The sequence below is a fragment of the Larimichthys crocea genome, chromosome XVI (assembly GCF_000972845.2).
Source record: "Larimichthys crocea isolate SSNF chromosome XVI, L_crocea_2.0, whole genome shotgun sequence".
NCBI classification, from domain to species: domain Eukaryota; kingdom Metazoa; phylum Chordata; class Actinopteri; family Sciaenidae; genus Larimichthys; species Larimichthys crocea.
Genome location: NC_040026.1, coordinates 3,690,245 through 3,708,099, shown reverse-complemented (window position 1 = coordinate 3,708,099; position 17,855 = coordinate 3,690,245). Strand labels below are relative to the sequence as shown.

The following is a 17,855-nucleotide window of genomic DNA, read 5'->3' as shown; positions in this document are numbered from 1 at the left end:
TTACGATAATCATATCTCTAAAAGATCAGCTGAATAAAAGACAAGGTCCACCTTGTTAATCATTAACAATGTTCATACACTGTGTGTAAATAGATAATTAAATATTTTCAGTAGGCTACTTCTTGAGGAGGAGTAATGTTAGTAATGTTAACAGCAACAACTATCACAGTTTGACATGACTAAACATTCAGGGCTTTATTCAGAGTGGACTTAGTATTAACTTGATCTTCATTTTGTTGCAAAGTGACAATGATTCCTTGATCTTAGATACTGTCTAGGCCAAACTCAGTAGGCATGGCTTCTCATTAAAGGCCTGACAGCTGTAGCTTCCACTCTGACTCATCTGAATGTTCATCAGTTTGAGCTCTGGTCCAGTATCAGACAGCTTGTCTCCATTCAGAAACCAGTAAAACTGAGCAGCAGGTCTGGAGTCAGCTGAGCAGGACAGGACGATGTTTGATCCTTCCTCATGGTGTTCTTGTGGTGGAGATATTATGAAAATGTAATAATTTCTGGACCATCTGAATGTTGAAGAGAAAAGAACAGTAAGAAAATGTAAATGTTACATGACAAATAAAAAAGGCATATGGCATGTTGACTCATTGTAAGGCATCATAACTGATTTGTATGCACATCTGGCACTACGGTATCCATTTTCACAGCTGTCGATGCACAACTTTACATGTCAATGACACCCACTTCCATTTTCCCCTTTAATACCTTCACCCTCATGTTATTACAGATGCTTGTTATTGTGAGTATGTGGCCATATTTGCTTTGCAAAGGTAATACCGGACTAAAAAACTATGATACAGAAAAGTCTAAGAGTAAATTCCAGTGTTACATGCATTATTTTAAGTGCTGCATTGTGGTTTAAATATTTTTGTTGTCACCCTCTGATTTTGTTTGTAGTTTTTTTTAATGTAACGTTTAATTTCCCAAAACAAAACAATTTCATGCTGTTGAGCATCAACAATTTTTGTTTACATTTTAAGAAATAAGTGAATAATTGATTTTGTTGCTGTGTCAAAATGGTAAAAACTCACCTGAGATGACTCCCAGGATGATGAAGCTTATTACAGATATACAGTATACAGATACATCAAGCATGACAAGAGAAAAGAGGATCACACTTCTTCACTTTCCCTTTGCTGATTTCAACATAATTAATGCTCAGTTCAATAGGCCTGTATGAAGGTAGTTTAAGGAATTACTGTGCAATGGAAATTTTCAATCATCATACTGTATCTCTAAAAGATTGGCCTAATAAAAAACACACAGGTTACACACAAGGCAACTTCTAAATAGAATTAAAAATGATTTTTAAATTAAATTAAATTAAAGTTTAAAAGCTTCCTCTTGGGAAGGAGTTATGTTAATATCAAAAACCTTCACAGTTTGGCATGACTGAACATTCAGAGGTTTATTCAGACTGGACTTGGACGATGAATTTGATCTGTAATTTGTGGTGGAGTGACAAACTTGTCATGAGTCCCATAATGTTGAACTGTAAACAGTTGCAATACAAAAGTTTTCTTTAAAAACTTAAATTACTTAACCCTTTATAGTTCAAGCAATTGTTGTCTCATGAGCTTCAAATACATCTGCCACTTCTGAGTAAAAATCTTTAGAAGTCTGCTACTCTTAAAATTATTATAAATACCACGGTATTCATGTCTTTTCACTATCCATCAGGATACCAATACAAACACAGTTACACCACAAGAGGGCGACACGTTGCAGCTTTAGGATCTGACTTCAGACTAGTGGGTTTATCTTGTGCTTGATTTTATGATGCAGACAGTAAAGTCAGCATCATTACATAACAACATAATAACATAGCTAGTTAGGGTATAATATAATTAGTTTTGCCAGAGGATATAATTTGTTATCGGCTGATTGCTTCAGCTGTCTCCGGTCGTCTCCCCTGTTTTATTGGTTTCAGCATGTCAGCAGCTGTCCGAGATATGAAACATCTCTGCCATCAGCTGTATCTGCTGGGCAAGTTGGAATTGTGTCTACTCTATTAAACGTGCCTTAATATTAAATAATGATTTAAAAAAAAGACACAAGAAAAACTACTGCAGTAAAATAACTGAAATAAAATCAAATACATCCTTGAATTTAGCACTTGATCACTCAAGTTTACTTAGAAAAGACCATACAAAAGCATGACTCCAATTTAATAGTTTAGTTATTTCAACCTAATATATGTTAGCTCTATTCTTAGTGTCTTTCAGCACATTGTTTTGGTTTCCAGCCTGCCAGTTTCCAGTTTGACTGACTTAGTTCACTCTCATAGCATCAGTTCTAGCAGCAGGCAGCAGTGTTTGTCTGGCAGACAAACACAATTTGGGGTGTGCTGGTGAACATAGTGGAGCATTTCAGCTAAAGAGACACAAAAGGAGAGTAACTCTTTACCTAGAAACCCCAACCCCAAATGTTACTCTGTATGAACTGGATGTGAATCTTAATATGCAAATGTTTGTTATAACACTTTGCTCATGTTGTGTTTACAGTTTATTTCTACTGTCTCCAAGGAGCTAAAAAAAAGTTATTGCAAGTTAAACTTCATGCTTTATTAAAACGCTCAGCATATTTTATACTTCTCCAGTGTTTTGTTTGATTGTTTAAATCCATAAGAATATACATTTAGTGATATTGTGGTTATGAGTTATGCATACAATATTCTGTATTTATACCTTAATTATAAAATTATTAACATGACATATACTCACCTCTGTTTAATGGCTAGTTAAATATACAAACATTCAGATTTTCAGTATCTGGAAAAGAGTCACATGATTAAAGCTACCTTACATTAAGGAGGACTGGTGGGATCACAAGTGTGATGACTAGTTTTCATTTGTCGACAAAGCTTAGTTGACAATCAAAATAAAACTCCATTTCACCATGAACATTTCATTATTATTTGAATTTATTGTGACGAATAGTCAAACGAATCAATTCAGATAAACCATAAGAAAATATACATCTTTATACTTCAAATCTCATTACCACAGTTTCCAGTGTTTAGCAATTATATTACATGTTCACTTTCACAAGATTTTGTGTGCAATACTGTACTTGAAAGCAATTTGTTAATATATTATCATCTTATTTTAACCCAGGATGTTTCCTTTGTTTTACAATGTTGACGATGGATACAATATGACAACAGGAGAATAGAAGCAAGCATTAGTCATACACTGTAGAAATTAAACAGGAATAGACAACAATTAAGAGAGAATTATGAGAGAAGAAAGAAAAAGTAAAAAAGAAAAAAATGAAGAAGAAAAAAAAGGACAAATTCACTAAGAAATAAAAAAATTCAACAATACAACCAATGAAATGTTAAAAGTTAATAAATTAAAGGCACCTTAAATTAAACCCCAGGTTACAAAGATATGTCTTAAGTTTATTTTTTAAAGACATCTACAGAGATGAAGTCCCTCAGATCCACAGGCAGAGTGTCCCAGAGATAAAGGACACAGTGACTAATGGCTGACTCTCCTTTGTTTACAATGTTGAGATTGGATACAATAGGAGGAGAACAAAAGCAAAAATTAGATGAATGCACAACACATATACGACAAAATGAGAAATTTCATTGATTCAGTTATCATACAGAATTAAACGCAAACCACAGTTTAGTAATAATTTATTTTTAATTAAATGTCCAGTGTTTTAGGTTTAGGCGTCTCTTTTTACATAATATGTCAAAAATGGAATATAATATGCATGTTTCCAAATCACTGAAAATAATAATCATTATGTTTTTGTTATCTTAGAATGAATCTTCTATCTCTACAGATGTCACAGAACAGACAAACTAAACACTTGTGCAAGATAGTGCCACTTGAATTTATTTGTGTTTCACAATTGTAGTTTCTCCTTCACATTACGATGGCGAAGGAGACGATGTGTTGTGTCCCTCTCTAAAGTTATTTTCCACTTACTTTTTTCTATAAATGTAGTACCCTCCACCAGCAGCCGCTCCACAGATGACCAAACATGCAATTACTATTCCAGCGATGCAGCCAGCTGAACAGATTGATGTTTTTTCTGGGATGGCTTAAATAAAGAAACACATCATTAAATGTACACGTCTTGGCGAACATGACTGCTATATACTGCTCGTGCTGCGCCTCAAGTGATGTCATTTGAGTCAGTGTTGGTTAGGGCTGATGAGTACAAGTTTGAAAATGAAAGAAATCAGAGGACGTGGTGTTAGAAGATGTGAGGTTAGCAGATCTCTGTAGCCTGATGTATTGTCTGGACCAGCTTAAATAAAAAAGGGGATTAATACATAATTTTTTATAATATTCAGGTACTGTGCATACTATCATTTTTCCTTTTATGTGATTTCACACCTGGCCACTTGTCTATCTTTTTTCTAGATCTTGATGTCTGTCTTTTGAATAGTCTTTTCTAACCAGAACTTCACAGGCAAGATTAAGCAAACCAGTTGTTAAATTCAATTCAATTCATTGTGTATATGAATTTATTTCAGTCATTTTACTGCAATAGTTAGTTTTGTTTTTCTTGTCTGTCTTCTTTGCCAATACAATTCCAACTTACCCAGTACAGACACAACTGAAGACTGAGATGTTTCATATCTCAGAGTTTTTTCATTGAAGGCCTGACAGCTGTAGTTTCCACTCTGACTCATCTGAATGTTCATCAGTTTGAGCTCAAGTTCAGTATGAGACAGCTTGTCTCCATTCAGAAACCAGTAAAACAGGGCATCAGGTTTGGAGTTAACTACGCAGGACATGTAGACGTTTGATCCTTCCTCATGGTGTTCTTGTGGTGGATGCATTACGAGTTTAATATTTTCTGGACCATCTGAATGTCAAGTAGAAAACAACAGTAAAAAAATGGAAATGTTGTCACATGAAAAATAAAAATACACACGGCATGTTGCATGACTCATTGTAAGGCATCATGACTGATTAGATGTACATACTAATCAGTCATCAGAAAAAATAAACCTCTGTACAATGTAATGACAAACAAGAAAACAAAGCAAGACCATTCTTGACTAAGCTGTGACGATAATCTAAAGTCTCTGATGTTTGTGTGCAGATGTTGTTACAGTAGATAAAATACTGAGGATGTAGGTTAATAACTCACAGCTGATGGAGAGGTACACTAGCCTACCGGTGTGAGTGCTTACAGGTTTGTACCCACGACACGTGAGTGGTCCCCGGTCATAGCGGGTCACATTGACTATAGTAAGAGTGGAGTTTCCATCATCCGTGAGCTGAACTCTGTCACTGGCTGTAACCTTCAAGCTGTCGTTCAACCAGTAGAATGAGAAAGGGAGTCCAGAGGAGGAGCAGGACAGACGGACAGAGCTGTTGAACTCCACCAAGTCTGTGTTACTGACAGTTACCACTGGTTTGAAGTTTCGCTCTGCAGTTGAAAAACAGATGAGTTAAACCTGCAATACTTGTTAGATACAACAATGAGAGTGAATGTCACTTTCATTAATAATCATTCAAAATCAAATTTGAGATTTGAAACGCAAAATATTTTTTGTCCAGTCTAGGTTACTGTTAATAAATAATAATTCTAACAAATAATATGTATTCATATCATGACGGTTACCACTGGGGTGGAGACTCGCTCTATGGATGAAAACCAACATTTCTTTTAATAGGTGCCACCACATAACAAAGGGAATGTAGTTCATTAAAGGAAAGTAGAGCAGCATCTTGTGGTGAATCCTACACATTCAGGACTGGACACTGAATGTTTGCATTATTATATTATTCTAAAGTGTATATACAGTTAGGTGTATACTAAAATACTATTAGTAACATACTGTTAGGATACACTTTAAAAAATGCTACCATGATGCACAGGTGTACTTCAGGAATCTGTGATATCACAGTTTGGTGCTGTTACAGGTCAGTAAAACAAACTTTGGTCCTGACCCTACATTGATGGGTGTAATCAGAGATGAATACTTTCCACTGCAGAGAGCAGTAAAACACTTTTATTTAGCTGTTGTTAAGTTACTCATTAACTTTTAATAGGCCTCATATTTATAACTGATATGTAACTGGTCATACTAGGTTATTATACATGTTTATTAGTTGTTACAACATGTGGATTTACTTGATCAAAGTGGCTAGCTTTATGATCGTCCTCAGTGTGTCACATAGTAAGTAATCTTGGAGAGTTTAGGAGATTCATATGTAATATTCAGCCATTGGAGTGATTATGCATTGTAATAACAATATAAATAATATTTCACCTGAGACATTTGGGATTTTAAAATATATCATTGATTTATTGGTATTGGAGGTCTTTTTTCATGAGAACCCTGTGTAGCGGTTACTGTCTTTCAGTGGTTTTCCAGCTGTGATGATAACTTGAATCGCTGCAGTTAAAATGAAAGAAATTAATAATTTGCAACACCTGAAACATTTGTCTCAGTTATTATTATTATTATGTTGTAATATAATAATACATAACAACATGTCATGGTTACATTAGCCACTGAACACCAAAATCCATTTTTTTCTTGCTTAATTGCTATGCATAATCTGTATTCAGCGCTGAAAGAGATGAAACATATGAAATATTTACTCACTGATAACCTCCAGTCTGATGCTTCCAGTAATTTCTGGTGCTCCCTGTGGTGTAATGGTAACTCTGTATTCTCCACTGTCATTAAGAGCCAGCTTCCTGACCTCTAGAGATCCAGTAGAGGTGAAGAGGGTTATCCTGCCTTCATACCATGGTGCAGTGACGTTTCCAACACTTGATGAGTTGATTATATTACTACCATTAACATTCCAGGTGATTGATGTAAATGGATTTTCTGTTGGAGTCAGTGTTGTCTTGAACATCATCCTGCGTCCCACAGCTTCAATCAGAGGACCAGCTGGCAACACATCAGCCCCTTTGGTTAAACCTGGAGGAGACAGTTACAGGTCTGATTAGGACCAATAAGATCCTAGCATTACGAAATAAACAAAAAAGAAAAAAAAAGAAAACAAAAAAATGAGCGACTATTTTGAGAGATGATTGAATAAGGATAGATTTATGACTCTCATCATAGCCAAGTAGTAGCCTACTGTGATCTGGTCAGTGATTAATCTCCATCATCACTTCTCTAGCCTATTGATGATTTTTTTTTTTTGGAGTCAGTGTTGTGGTGAACATTACTGTGTTCCCCACACGGCAATCATTGACCCAGTTATCACACATAGCCCCTTTAGTTAAACCTTGAGGAGACAGTTACAGGTCTGTGAAGGATTACACGGTACTAATATGCTGAAACACAATCACGAGAAGACTTGATCAGAGCAAAACACATAAACAAAAAACCTCTGAATAAACCATGGAATTTATTGCTAACCAACAAATAGCTGATGTTGTGCACAGCAGTGTACAATTCAATTAAACAATTCCACCATGAAAAGCACTCTTCTGTCTGTCCACAGATACACAGATTCCTCTTCAACCCATTATAGAAGTGTTCTTCCCTGTGTAGAAATTTAGATCACCATACACACTAACTACTTCTCCTCTAACAAGAGGAAGTCACTTGGAGGAACTTTTGCTAGATAATTAACTGGTTATCGAATGTTACATCACTTGGGCTACATTTGATTTAAATAGTTTACTGTTAACAGTTTCCAGCTAAAGGACATCCCCATAGCTTGTGGTTCGGTGACATTAGTATTTGATGTGTTACATTTTTATGAATAAATGCTTTTGTCTGCGTATCAAGTGGTAAAGAACTCACCGAGATGACCCCAGGATGATGAAGTTTATCACAGATATTTCCATTTCGTCTGCAGTGTCATCAATATAACAAGAGAAAAGGAGGCCACTTCTTCTCTTTCCCTTTGCTATTAAATATAAAAATGGCCTGTATGAAGGTCGTATAAGAAGTTGTGTGCAATGTGAATTTTACAATCATATATCTCCAATAGATCAGTTGAATAACAGGCAAGGTCCACCTGTTAATCCATTAACAATGTCACACAGAGCAACTTTTAAATAGATAATTAAATATTTAAATAGGATTCTTCTTGAGGAGGAGTAATGTTTAGTAAGTTAACAGCAACAACATCACAGTTGTAAATATCAGGACATTATTTTTTATTTCTTATATTTATTTCCATCAGTGACTGAACCTGTCACTGCTGTAACCTTCGAGCTGTCGTTCAAACCAGAGGAAAGAGAGAGAGGATCCAGAGGAGGAGCAGGACAGACAGCAGCCTTTGAACCTCCTAGGATGTTTACTGACGGTTTACCACTGGGGTGGAGACTCGCTCTATGGGTGAAACCAACATTTCTTTTAATAGGTGCCACACATAACAAAGGGAATATAATTTATTATAGAACAGTAGAGCAGCATCTTACACATCAGGACTGGACCTGAATGTTTGCATTATTATATTATTCGAAAAGTGTAGATACAGTTGGTGTATACTAAATACTATTAGTAACATCCTGTTAGTATACACCTTAAAAAATGTGTTTTTGTGCTATCTGTTTTTTATATCTTGAATGTTTTTAAAATTAATTTTGTTTACAGAGTTCCAGCTTTATTTGATCATGATAACATTGTGTATGTACATTGAGGGCAATGTAATAAAATTCATAGGCATCATACCGGCCAAAAAAACCTGTTTCAAGGTTGTTGTTTTTTCCCACCTGATATTGTTTTTTTGTTTGTTTTGTTTTTTTAGAACAAGACCTGTGGAACACACCTTAACATCATTTTTATGACCCTCTCACCTTGCTACATGATGCACAGGTGTACTTCAGAATCTGTGTATACAAGTTTGTGGCTGTTAGACAGGTCACCAACCAAAACTTTGGTCCTGACACCTACAGTGATAGGTTGTAAATCAGAGATGAATACTTTCCACTGCAGAGAGCTAAAACACTTTTATTTAGCTTTTGTTAAGATATCAGTAACTCTTATAGGCCTCAATTTATAACTGTAACTGGTCATACTAGTGATTAACATGTTTATTAGTTGTTACAACATGTGGAGTTTACTTTATCAAAGGCTAGCTTTATTATCGTCCTCAGTGTGTCACATAGTAAGTAATCTTGGAGAGGCTAGGAGATTCACTTGTTGAAGTGATTAAAAGTCTATTACAATATTCCAGGTGGATGATATAAATGTTTTTTTTTCTGTTGGAGTCAGTGTGTGGTGAACATCACTGTGCCTCCCACAGCTGCATTAGAGGACCACGTGGCAACACGCCAGCCCCTTGGTTAAACCTGGAGGAGACAGTTACAGGTCTGAGTAGGACTCCAATAAGATGCTTACATTACAATAAACCAAAAAGAAAATACAAAAAAAGATGAGCAGACTGTTGAGATGATTGATAAGGATTAGATTTATGACTCTCATTCATAGCCTAAGGAATAGCCTACTGCGATCTGGTCAGTGATTATATCTCTATAGTCACTTCTTCACTATTGATACAAATATTTTTTTTTTGGAGTCAGTTTGTGGTGAACATACGTGTCTCCCACAGCTGCAATCATTGAACCCGTTACAACACATAGCCCTTTAGTTAACCTTGAGGAGACAGTTAGGCTGTGAAGGATTACACTGACTAATATGCGGAAATCACAATCTCTGAGAAAGACTTGATCAGTACACGAAAACATAAACAGAAAAACCTCTGAATGAACCACCTGAATTTATGCTAACCACAAAATAGCTGACGGTTGCACAGCAGGTTGACAATTCATCATTAAATTCAATTAAATTCAATTCAATTTATCTATACAGCACCAAATCTTAACAAAAGTCATCTCAGACACTTTCCATACAGCAGGTCTAGATTGTACTCTTTATATAGCTTTTACAGAGACCAAACATTCCACCATTAGCAAGCACTTCTTCTGTCTGTCCACAGATACACAGATTCACTATGGCTACATTTTGATTTAAATAGTTTTACTGTTCAACAGTTTCCAGCAACAGGACATCCCCATCAGCTGTCTGATGCTGTTGAGCATTAGTATTTGTGGTTACATTTTTTGTGAATAATGCTTTGTCTTGTTATCCATACCTGTGTTTTGTCTGGACTGTGCATTGTTTTCTTAATCATCTATATTCTACATTTTTTACAACAGCTAAGACTGGATTGTTTTATATCTCAAAGTTTTTTCATTAAGGCCTGACACTTAGTTTTCCACTCTGACTTACTGAATGTTCATCAGTTTGAGCTCTGGTCCAGTATCAGACAGTGTCTCCATTCAGAACCAGTAAACAGACAGCAGGTCTGGAGTCACTGAGCAGGACAGGCGATGTTTGATCCTTCCCATGGTGTTCTTGTGGTGGAATATATGAGTTATAACATTTTCTGGACCATCTGAATGTCAATAGAAAACAACAGTAAAAAATGTTACATGACAGAAATAAAAAGACATATCATATAGCTCTACCATTTATTGACTGTAATATTAGTACTGAATTTTATGTACATACTAATTGTCAGCAGAAAAAATAAACCTCTGTACAATTAATAAAAAGACCTGCAATAAACACTTTCTACATTAACTAAACAGACAAGAAAACAAGGCAAAGCCATTTCTTACTAACTGTGACAGTAATCTAAACACTGTCTGATGTTTGTGTCAGATAAAAATACTGAGCATGTAGGTTAGTAACTCACAGCGATGGAGAGGAGTATTGACCCACTGGGGCAGAGCTTACAGGTTTGACACATGACACCTGAATGGTCCCTGGTCAAGCGGGTCACCTGACTATAGTGAGAGTGAGGCCTCCATCAGTGAGCTGAACTCTGTCACTGGCTGTACCCAGAGCTGCTGTTCAACCAGAGGAAAGAGAGAGAAGGATCCAGAGGAGGAGCAGGACAGACGGACAGAGTCGTTGAACTCCACCAAGTCTGTGTTACTGACAGTTACCACCACATTGAGACTGCTCTGTTGGTTAGAAGAGAAAAAAGAAAGTCTGTATTACTGACTCTCTATGGGTAAAACAAATGGTTTTGGACTTTGGACTTTGGTCACTACCTAATAAAGGAATATGACCAACATTGAAGGTTTGTATGATTTCTTGAGACTAAAAGAAAATAAGAAGAATTTAGGCCACTATAGTAGATAAGATAATGTAGATACATAGAGCTTCTCCAAAATTCTACTCTCGAGCTATTGAATTCAGACTTGAGAAAATCAAGACATCCAGGATGAGGCTGGAGACGATGGTGAGATTTGACTTAATTTTGAATAAATTGTGTTTAGCTTGACTATATTGACCTTAACAAAACTCATAGCAATAAATCCAAAAAGGCAGTAGCAGGGAGGCAGAACATAAACACACCTGCTGACTCTCAGTCCTTCTTCATTATTCATTGCAGTTTGTCTGATTCATGTTTCATGGTCTGTAAGTGTATTGATGGTGGTCTTTGACTGAATCTCTTTTCACATTTTTAACACTGGGTGCCGTTTTCCTCTGAGATGATACAGTGTATACAGTATGGTTGTTAGGATAACACCTCAAAGAATGTGTTCTGCTCTAAAAAATGAATAAAATGGGGCGGCCTTTAGATCATTGGTAGAGTAGGCGCCCACTGGCGAAGGTTCAGTCCTTGCTGCGAAGCCCAGGGTTGAATCCGACCTGTGGCCTTCCCACATGTCATTCCTCATCCTTCCCACATCCCTGTCTTCTTCAGCTGTCTCTATCAAAAGCTTGAAAAGGCCCAAAAATAATCTTAAGAAAATAAATCTGAGGATCTGAACAATGTTTTTCCCAGTATTAGTATAGATGTATCTGTTTTACATTTATGTTGTCAAGCTACTTCAAGCTTTTGCGACACTGAAACATTTGTCTCGTTATTATTATTATTATTATTATGTTTGTTTATAAGGTAATAATATAACCACTAAGACAGAAAACACAATTTTATTCTTTGCTGCAACGGCTATGCATGATCGAATGAGACACAACATTTGAATATTTACTGACCGAGAACCTCCAGTCTGAGCTCCCACCATGCCTATTGCTGCCTGTGGTATAGGGAAACTCTGTATTCTCCACTGGCCTAGAGTCAGATTCCTGACGCTAGAGATCCAGTAGAGGTGAAGAGGGTTATCCTTGCCTTCATCTCTGGGGCATTTGGTTTTTACACTTAAGAGTGATTATATGTCTATATACACATCCAGAGGATTGTTAAAATGGATTTTTGGTTGGAGTCAGTGTTTGTGGTGAACATTACTGGCTCCCACAGCTGCATTCAGAGGACCAGCTGGCAACACCCAGCCCCTTTGTTTTAACCTGGAGGAGACAGTTACAGGTTCTGATTAGGACTATAATAAATATTCTTAATTTTGAAATACACCAAAAAGATGAGCAGACTGTTGAGAGATGATATGATAAGGATTAGATTATGACTCTCATTTCATAGCCTAGTATTTCATATTTTTCATAACACTGGTATGAATGTATATTTAAAAAGTAACAAACAATGTTAATGTGAAGGTTGACTGTCAATAATAAGAAGAGCTTTAATGCGCTTTTTGTCATATGAACTCTTTTAGGTTAACTTGCTTCCATACTCCACACATGGTCACATATGGAGCGAATTCCCTTTGAAGAACTTACACACATTCAGTGATTATCTTATCCTATCTGATTACTTGTACTGTATGTGGTTCAATGTTAAGCAGTGTTGACTGAACCTTACAGGTCTATCTCCCCGAATAAATCACAGCCACATACAGGATGTTAAACTCGCAAGTAATTGTTAGATATAATATCACATATCAATCACTCCATTAAAATCTGAGATGTGAAAACCAGAATACAGCAAAACAACGCAGAATACTGAAACACCTTTAAATCCTACTTGTTGCTGATCTGGTACATGTTTTCAACACAGTGATTATATCTCTATCATCACTTCTCCAGCATATTAAACAAAATATCTATTTTTTAAACCAGCTGGCAACACATAGCCCCTTTAGTTAAGCGGACAGTAACAGATCTGGAGAGGATCGAGGACGCTCTGGTAGTATATGCTGGAAATAACAATCTGTGTGAGGTTCTTGGATCAATAAAACAAAAACAGAAACAACAACAGAACCTCTGAGTAAAGCCAGTTGTGTGTTTGCACAGCAGGTTGGTCCAATTCCAATTCCGATTTGTCATACAGCACCAAATCATAACAAAAAGTTATCTATGACACTGCCATCCGAGAGGCGTCTGAGATTTTCTCTTATATACATTTACAGAGACCCAACACTTCCTCCCATGAAAACGCAACTTCTGTCTGTCCACGGAGACACAGATCTGCTTCACCCATCTATTGAAGTTTCTTCCCACTGTTAGAAAATTAGATCACAAAAACACTAACCACTTATCCCTACAAAGAAAGAGTCCTTGGAGGAACTTTGTACTGTATAATTAACTCTGGTTTTTCAATGTTTACATCACTTGTGCTACATTTGATTTAAATAGTTTTTTATGTGTTAACAATTGCCGCATTAGTAGTGATGGTTCATTTTTAGTGAATAAATGCTTTTGTCTGCTTATCAAGTGGTAAGAACTCACCTCGGATGACTCCCAGGAGCTAGAAGCGTAGTCACAGATATTTGCCATTTCGTCTGTAGTGTCATCAGTTGACAAAGAAAAGAGGACTCACACTTCTTCTCTTTCCTTTGCTATTTCCAACATAATAAATGCTAAGTTAATAAGCCTGTTATGAAGTTCGTATAAGGAAGTAAGTGTCAATGGTGAATTTTACGACATCAATAATAAGTGAATAAAATGCAAGGTCCACCATTGTTATCATTAACACTTTGCAACAGAGCCAACTTTAAATAGATACATTAAATATTTTTTAAACTGTCGTTCTTCTTGAGGAGGGAGATAATGTTAGTAATGTAACAGCAACAACTATCACTAGTTTGACTCAATATTCTGACTTTAATTCAGAGAGGACTTGAATCTGATCATGTATTTGTAGTGACAAAACTTTCCATGTCCTCAGGTTCCTGAGCAAAACAAGGATTAGATGTAAGTTACAGATTTCTCTCTGTACGGCTAATAAGATAAAGAATTGTTTGGTTTTTTAGGCTCTATGAATTCAATGTCTCCCAATCATAATCAGTGGAATGCTTTCTCCCATGATCTTGTGATGCTAGGACCAACACTCAGGGCGGCATGGCTGACATGTGGTGCAATTGCCCACCATATAGTTCAGCTATACAACCCTGTTTCCAAAAACCACAACTCACACTACTTTTACAATCTTAGATTTAGAACTAAAAGCTTTTATTTGGTCTCGTGGCTGAGGGATTTCAGTGATCCTACGAGATATATCCTGTGACTAATCATATCACATTTTGTCTTGGGATTAAAGGGAATAGCACAGTAACAAGGGGGGGTGTTCTTCTCACTACTGTATGCCAAACACAGTTACACAATAGAGGGCGGGACATTGTGCGCTTCAGGATCTGACGGCAACTCAGTGGGTTTTATCTTATGAGGCGACAGTGTTGGAAGTCAGCACGTAAATAAATCGCATTCATTAACTGGGCCAATATCAATGTAGAGCTGCCAGAGGTTCGTTACTATTCAGGCTGATCTGCTCAACTTGTCTCCTTCGCCTGTTTTACCCGGTTCAGCATGGTCACAACGGTCATGTGTTGGTCATGCATCAGCCATCAGTATACTGCATTTATGATGAGCAAAAAGTCAACACATCATTCAATCAAACAATACTAGGGATATCAGACAGCTTTTTGAAATAATATACGATTAAAACCTCATAGTCCCACAGTCGCGACTGTTTTAAACCATAAGCTGTAGTATTAGGATATTTACTGATGCGAGACTAGCAGATAAAAATTAACATTTTGTTATTTGAGTTTGTATTATTATTCATCATAAACTCAAACACACACAGAAAAAAAAAAAAAAAAAAACATTATTTATTTGAATCATCTCCTTTCATGCAAACGTGGGAGGCCCCAAAGTGCTTCACAAATATACAACATGAATGAATCTAGCAAACAGATGATGACATTAAAATTTGGCCATACGAAATTGTAAAAGAGTGTGGGTAATTAAATAAATAGGCATTGAAATCAAGGGGACCCCCAATTCAGGCAAAGCAATCAAACTGCACAAGAAACTAGATCAAATGTTAAAATAAATTAAAAAGGGTTATCATTGAAGAAACACATGGTAGAGAAGTATAAGAGAGGAGGATCGAGAAATAAAAGTTTGGGCACGTAAATGACGAGTCACCTTAAATAAGAACCAGGTTAACAAAGATATGTTCCTTGAGTTATTTTTAAGGCATCTACAGAGATGAGTCCCTCAGATCCACAGGCAGAGTGTCCCTAGAGATAAAGAACAGTAGCTAATGCAGACTGTAATTTTATTTTTTAATAAGATGTCCTGTTTCAGGTTAGGCGTCTCCTTTTCACAATATGTTCAAAAATGAGCTATAATAGGCATGTTCCAAATCACTGAAATAATAATACTTATTATTTGTTTAAGCTCAGAATCCTCCACATGTTAGACTGGCATGGCTCCAGAAGCCCAGAACAGACCTTTTTATAGACGGAGCGCTTGAATTTTTGTGTTGTCCAGCACTTTAATTTTCTCTTCAAGTAAGATGGGAGAGGAAGACCTCTTGTTGAATCTCCTTAAATACAGGTGATCCCTGTTCTCTAAAGCAGAGGAGTAAAACTTACCTCTAAAATCCAGTGTGGTCGATGTATTCTCATATATGAGAACTGAGGGATCTCAGATTTCATGTCCTTCTTTTCTCTAAGAAAAGAAGTCAGATATGATTAGACATATGTGCAAATTGTGATAGACTGTGATACATTTTTGTATAGGGATGAAGTAAGATCCGATATACTAAGCCTTTTTTACATAGGACGTGTTGGGGCTTGTTGTGAATATTGGTTAAATAAAAAATAAAACATTGTTCAAACATGTTAACTGGTCATAAAATCCCGATTGTAACATTTAAACAGTACCTTGTTTTGTTTTTGAGTTGCTCTCATTTATAAAACTTTAAAAAAAAACTACTGAAACAGAAAAGTTTTCCTTTTCTTACTTAGTTCTAAATTTTAAAGTTCATATATGATCATTTCATTTTCATCAAGGTGGTGTAATGGAGTTGTTAACATGTGGATACAATCATTTTTACTGTTTTATAATGTTGAGAGAAAGTATTTGTAAGGTTCGACTAATCCACCTAACCCATCCTTGGGTTATCAGTCTAGAACATAAGTTAAAATGATCTGTCCCATTACATATTAATAAAAAATGTCTTCCTGGTTAATCTTGGAAGTTATTTTTGCCACTTATACTTTTTTCCTATAAATGTAGTACCCTCCTCACCACAGCCACTCCACAGACAACCAAACTGCTAATAGTCCAGCGATGCCCAACGGAGCAGCTTGATGTTTTTCTGAGATGGGTTAATAATGAAGGGGATAAGAACATTTTGTGAACAGACTGTTTCGCAATACATCTTTGCATCCCTTTAAGTAATTTCACAGCCTGGCCATTTGAAAAAACATATTTCTTCATCCTGTTTTTTCAATGTTGAGGCAACGTGCCTCCTTAGCAAAAATGCTGTACATAATTATGTTTGTGCTTAAATATGACTGCTATATATTACTGCTGCTGTATGAACCTAAAAATGGATCAAACTCCTCAAGTGATATCATTTGTACTCAATAATAGTTGATGACTACAAGGTTTGAAAAAGAAATAAATCAGGGGGTGAGTTGAGGTTCCAGATCTCTCCCCTCCCCACTCCGCTCTTTATATCTCTTCTTGAAGTAGCAGATCAGGGTTTACAGTTTACTATTAGAAACGATAAAACAATCCAGATTCAGAAATCGCAATCCGTAGCCGTTGTCTGGCGTGCTTTCACGGCAAAAACATAGAGACTCATTAATTCAATATCTCTTTTTTGTTCCACAAATGTTTAGTACAACCCTTTTTTGTTATTGAAAGTATTTTGTGTAACGTTTATCCGATACTATCCCCGGTCCATTTTTAAATCCCCCCTTTTTGTATGATCATTTCTTTGTAGGAAGCCTCATTTCAAACTTACCCAGTAAGAACACACTGAAACTGAGATGTTTTCATAGCTCAGCGTTTTTTCATTGAAGGCCTGGACAGCTGTATCTTCATTCTGATTCATCTGAATGGTTCATCAGTGGGAGCCTGGTCCCAGGATCGACAGCTTGTCCTCCATTCAGAAACCAGTAAACAGAGCAGTCTGGAGTCAGCTGAGCAGAACAGGACGGGAATGTTTTTGATCCTTCCTCATGGTGTTCGTGTGGTGGAGATCTTATTCAATATTACCATTTCTGTACCATCTGACTGTCGGGGAGACAAACAACAGTAAAAATATAATATTGTTAATAAACAAATAAAGACACTGGCATGTACCTATCACTCATTTATGACTGTCATAAGACCTGATTAGTATGTACTCATTTAGTCAGCAGACAAAAAATCAACTCTCTGTATTATGGTAATGAATAAAAAGGCCGGTGATAACACTTTCTACGTAAACTGACTGTAGAAGCAAACAAACAAGAAACAAAGCAGATCAATTCTTGACGAACTGTGACATAATCTAAACGTCCTCTGATGTTTGTGGTCAATAAGTACTGATGCATGTAGGTTAGTAACTCACAGCCTTGATGGAGAGGAGTATTGGCCCACTGAGTGACAGAGCGTACAGGGTTGGACCATGACGACCTGAATGGTTCCCTGGTCATAGCGAAGGCACACTGACTATAGTGGAGTGGAGTCTCCATCAGTGAGCTGAACTCTGTCACTGTCTGTAAAACCTCAG

General features: G+C 36.5%; 1 protein-coding gene across 2 annotated transcripts in view; it reads right to left on the bottom strand.

The window, feature by feature from the left end:
- Window positions 1-3,819: 3,819 nt before the first annotated feature.
- The window catches only part of LOC104940031 (carcinoembryonic antigen-related cell adhesion molecule 5-like), a 29,662-nt gene continuing 15,626 nt past the window's right edge, over window positions 3,820-17,855 (bottom strand). For both annotated transcript variants that reach the window (XM_027289192.1, XM_027289193.1), the window contains 4 exons: window positions 6,605-6,928; window positions 5,137-5,418; window positions 4,582-4,848; window positions 3,820-4,074 (listed from right to left, as the gene is read on the bottom strand). In XM_027289192.1, the coding sequence (XP_027144993.1) occupies window positions 3,956-4,074; window positions 4,582-4,848; window positions 5,137-5,418; window positions 6,605-6,928 (992 nt within the window). In that variant the 3' untranslated portion in view covers window positions 3,820-3,955. The remainder of the gene's footprint in view (window positions 4,075-4,581; window positions 4,849-5,136; window positions 5,419-6,604; window positions 6,929-17,855) is intronic.